The sequence below is a fragment of the Penaeus japonicus genome, unplaced genomic scaffold, assembly GCF_977035675.1.
Source record: "Penaeus japonicus unplaced genomic scaffold, GWHDUDI00000001_assembly GWHDUDI00000039, whole genome shotgun sequence".
Lineage (NCBI taxonomy): Eukaryota > Metazoa > Arthropoda > Malacostraca > Decapoda > Penaeidae > Penaeus > Penaeus japonicus.
In genome coordinates, this window is record NW_028234441.1 from 14376349 (window position 1) to 14381348 (window position 5000).

General features: G+C 36.7%; 2 protein-coding genes across 5 annotated transcripts in view; one reads left to right on the plus strand and one right to left on the minus strand.

Annotated features, from left to right (window-relative positions):
• LOC122263933 (uncharacterized) overlaps positions 1-1884 on the plus strand; it is a 23397-nt gene extending 21513 nt beyond the window's left edge. Inside the window, exons 23-24 of the mRNA XM_043032574.2 lie at positions 366-499; positions 1048-1884. Of these exons, the coding sequence (XP_042888508.2) occupies positions 366-499; positions 1048-1417 (504 nt within the window). The 3' untranslated portion in view covers positions 1418-1884. The remainder of the gene's footprint in view (positions 1-365; positions 500-1047) is intronic.
• The window catches only part of LOC122263934 (acidic mammalian chitinase), a 9293-nt gene continuing 5990 nt past the window's right edge, over positions 1698-5000 (minus strand). For all 4 annotated transcript variants that reach the window (XM_086533711.1, XM_043032577.2, XM_043032576.2 and 1 more), the window contains exons 6-8: positions 3097-3312; positions 2314-2515; positions 1698-2044 (exon numbers count right to left, since the gene is read on the minus strand). In XM_086533711.1, coding sequence (XP_086389837.1) covers positions 1886-2044; positions 2314-2515; positions 3097-3312 — 577 coding nt within the window. In that variant the 3' untranslated portion in view covers positions 1698-1885. The remainder of the gene's footprint in view (positions 2045-2313; positions 2516-3096; positions 3313-5000) is intronic.

The window sequence follows — 5000 nt, forward strand, 5'->3', positions numbered from 1 at the left end:
GAGAGAGAGAGATTAAATCCCACCCCCTCGAGAGAGAGAGAGAGAGAGAAGATGATGAGAGAAAGAGAAAGAAGAAAGAGAGAAGAGAAAGAGAAAAGAGTAAGGAGAAAGAGAAAGAGAAAAAGAAAGAGAAAAGAAAAGAAAGAGGAGAGAAAAAGAGAAGGAGAGAGAGGAAGAGAGAGAGAAAAAGGAGAGAGAGAGAGATAAGGGAACGTCAATATACTATCTTGACAGAGGCATAGCAGGGGGGAGAGAAGTGGAGAGAGTATGTGGTCGGGAGAGAGAGAGAGAGAGAGAGAATTTTTTTTTTTTTTTACATGCCTTTGATGTCTGACCTTTACATCCTTTACTTTTTTAAATTACAGATTGATCCAAACAACCCATTCTTCATACCAGAACATCTTAAACAAGACAACATGAAATTTGAGCAATTCTTAATGGGAAAGAAGTCAGGTGTAAAAGCCTCCATTCCCTTGTCAAAGAATGCAGTAGTTCCTTGGTAAGTATTGATATGAATAGGCCAGGAATATGAGCAAGAAAAAAAAAATTGCATGAGAAAGTGACAGAATAGAGTGGGAAGGAAGGAAGGAAAGAAGGAAGAGAGAGAGGGAGGGAGGGAGGGAGGGAAGGAAGGAAGGAAGGAAGGAAGGAAGGAAGGAAGGAAGGAAGGAAGGAAGAGAGGAAGATAGGGAGGGAGTTAGTATTGTTTTTGTTTTTTAGGAATATGAGGTTTGTATGGATTTAGATTGTGATAACTGTTTTTTCTAAATAAATCATCAATAAAAACTGTGGAACTACTCTCAATATTACTTATAGCTCTATTTAATAGAAAAGGAGAAACTAAGTTAATGTATGTTCTTATATTTTAATGCAAAGTCATTATGTTGTTTTACTGTTATATAAAATATATTGCAAATTCAAGAAATATCTTACTAGTCACTAAAACTAATGCATTATAGTCACAAGACAATCATGTAATTATAACCTAATGCAATATACATTAAAAGAACTTTGGAATATGTTCTAATCGCCATATACCGTTTCCAGTTATGATGGCGACACAAATATGATCGTTCCAAGTAAACTACAAGAGGCAGGTCAGAGAACCAAAACAGATTCCATCAGTTCTTCAGACACCAAGGAAGACCCGACTGAAGAACCTGGTGGAGCAGCCTGTGCTAGTCTGCCTGATCTATCATCCTCTGAAGAAGTTGACCTTAATGTTACCTGTTCTATTTGCCTGGAACCAATTGATGATTTTATCTCAGAAACTCTTGACTGCGAGCACACATTCCACTGCAAGTGCATAAGACATTGGTTGAAACAACAGTCAAACTGTCCTAACTGTCGGAAATTTGCATTAATGGAAGAAGACTATCCAACATTGTTAGATGCTAAAAAATGGTTAGCATTATAATTTTTGTCTTTTCCAAGATCTAACTGAAAATTGACTGTAAATATTTTTTTATTGTTTTCAAGTATGAGGTCAAAATGTATCCAATCTTTGGCTATAAAATGGAAACTGTAATGATTAGATTGTAGAAACTTTAACCCCCTGGCTTCCTTAAAAGGTTACCAAGTGTTGCTGTTGCTAGAAAAATTTCCCAAAGAACTTGGTTGAGATCATCATCCCTATAAAGATCACTTGAGAAGTGGTTCATTTCCAATATTTTTCTTTATCAGAAGTGAAGTATACATTTATTAATAGTGTATTACATTTATTAATAGTGTATTACATATAAAAATCTGCATGACTGCTTGCATAATAATTATCATTTATGGTACTTGTAACATCATATGTACAGTCCCTGACATTATCACATCAATTATTTAGTCATTACCTGTGTACATACAGTTTGTATTAAAGCAAATCCAATGACCTATTTTATGGTATGTGATTTAGCCCTTGCTCATCCCTGGATATAACTTTCTTGATCACACCATGAAGTTCAAATTTCTCTCCAGAGCAAATGCCAGCCCAGTCATCACAGTTTAGGTTCCATGTCATCACTCCAGCAAAACTGTTGGCTTTTGCCCACTTTACCTAAAAAGAAATAATAATAATAATCATGAAAAAAGGGTATGGAAGCTTTATAATATAATTCAAAATTCCTTATTCCCATTTCCTAACAAAAATGAAAAATAATATCTCCAGTCTAGCCATCAATGTCAATGCACATAATACATCACAAATCTTTCAACAAAAATATCACTACTACTATTACTTATAATAATGAATTATAACAATAATAATAGAACTTCAACAGCAAAATTAATATCAATCAAAACTTCATACCATCCGCATATTCATACCTTCTCCCCAATGCTCTGAGGATCATCATAAGAAACCCAGTCTCTTTCTCTCACTGCATAAGGAACCTTACAAGTTTCATCAAAATGCCTTTTAGCTCCTTCCTTGTAGAATATGCAAGCTTCAGGATATGACACAACACCTGACAACATGCCCTTCCCAACTGCTGGTGAACCAGTTTGATTCCATGACTCATTCAGCAATCTGGAATGGAAATGGCCACATAAGATTTAGAAATGGGTAGCTTAATTTACATGTACAATCAATGAAGACCTCAAAATAGTCACTGTCAACCTGTTATTGCTGGGTGACAAGATATCATGTCAAGTAGTGGTAGCACCTGTCGTTGGGGACAAGATATTTTGTCATGGCATTCTATCTGGTCAGCCTGTGGGGTCATCAGACGCACAATGCTTGGCTGTGGTCAATGCAGGCGAATAGCCCGAGGCATTAGGCTTATGTGTTTGACATAACTCCGCATTTAGACCATTTGGAGCCCAAACAGCCCCGTCAGCAATGGGTTAAAGTCTGATATATTTTGAAAAAATAAAATAGTAATTTAAATCAGCTCTGTTAGGTGGATCAGTATCAATGAATGACCTGAAAAGGCCAGCAAATCATCATAGCTTGGATTATCACCCTAATATTTACAAAGATCTTTAGAAACTCCAACAAAGATGGTCCATGTCAATGACTATCAAATGATCTACCACCCTTTCAGAAAAATTGATGTCAACCACATTCTACTCATTAGACCAAGTCACACATGCAAAGGAGTCCCTTACTTCCATGTGCGTCCATAAGTAGGAATCCCGATGACTAGTTTCTCCCTAGGCATCCCTTTCTTCACCCAATAATCTGCTGACCACTGGATATTCATAGTTGCAAAGTAATATTTATCCTTTTTACTTTTAAAGAGGGGGGCGTTGTAACCGGTGAATGGCAGGTACGGCCAGAAGATGTGGTAATCATAACCCATCATCGAGACAAAGTCAACATATCTGAAATGCATGGAAGCAATGTTACAAAACTTAACATAACTTTTACAGGATTATAAAAATCTGACAGAAAATAGAGTAACAATGAAAACTTTTCTTAAATATATGTATATCTCTCTCTCTTATCTGAGATAATTCATTTCCAACCAAAGACAATCTGAATGGTCACATATGTCTGGAAACTTAACACATCAATCACATTATGCAATCATCTTTTTTCATCCATCATGGCTTCAAATTCATAGTGATGGTTCTAAAGTCACTGAAGCTAATAAAGTAACTTACAGTAATCAACTCAACAATGTATTTTTTTTTAAAATTAAAATAGCGACTGAAGCACTGCATATCTTCAGCGTTTTTTTTTTTTTAGTTTTAGAAGTTTATCAAATATATGCCAACTTATAAAACAAGCACACACAGGCCATAGTCATACAATTTACCTTAGTCGAGTAATTTATGCCATAAAGAGATCCTAGATCCATACCACCAATGGTCATTCTTCTCCAACATCTATGGACATCCTGACAGTTCTAGCGTAACCTAGGAATTTATATATGAGCAATAATAGACAGTGCAGACAGTAATAGGAGGTCGGAAATAATAAATAAATCATCAAGAGCAGAGTGAGTGCAAGATGCGTCATATCATGAGAACAAATATTTTTGTCAACTATCATAACTAGAGATGGCACCAATAACACAGAAAGCTCTCTGCAAATGTGATACACTTATTGATGGCAGTATCTATAAACACTAAAACATTAACATGGATAATCAAGAATTAATGTTCTTAGCCAATTGCGGATGGGGGATATATATGCTTGCCCAGTCTCCAGGATGAATTTATTTCAGAGTGAGGCAGCTTCATGCAACATACCATGGTTTTTCCCATTCTCTTTTAGTCACTCACTTGTAAAGCTATGGCTATTTTTGTGTTTTACTTTTTGTGTGTTTTACTGTATTTAGAGACATATCTGTCCTATCACATGCTTTATCAATGCTGCAGATGACTGAAATTGTAGTTTAGGGTCCATATTACTCATCATTTTCTTTATACTCATTGTGATAGAAGTATTGCTGTTTTATGGGAGGACAAAAAGCTATGTGCCATCGCCCTATAAAGATAGTTCTTTCTAGAGAGCGTTGATGGGTGCCATTCAAGACTCTCTCTCCTGCTGGTGCTAGAAGAAAGTGATGTCTTCTAAATTTTGGATGTTAGGTGAAACCCATTTAGCTTAACCCTTTCCCGACGGGGCACACGCTACGGGCGAAAACAAACCCCTAAACGCACCCTGTGCGCTGGCTGGGGCCATTGCAATATTGGATCTTGCATTGGAAACGTCAGCACTTCTGGCTTGATGATGCCCAACGGCCCTATCGGGACAATTTAGCTGTGTCACCACTGAGTGGTGATTGCACCGCGTCCGCCATAGGGGTTAATATTGCAGACATAATACTAGTAATTATGACTGTACAATTATTATCATTAGGGAACTCACTATCATTACTCATGAGTACAATAAAACAGTGATATCAAAATCCATCCAACAACATGTCATATACTCTTGAAACACCTCATTGTCTAGTCCATTGTCTAGCCAGAGATCCTGCGTCAAGTATGTAATGACACCTGTGCGCTAAGGGTTAAACAAACACACTCTAACAAGCTGGTAAAACCTATCCTGCAAATGT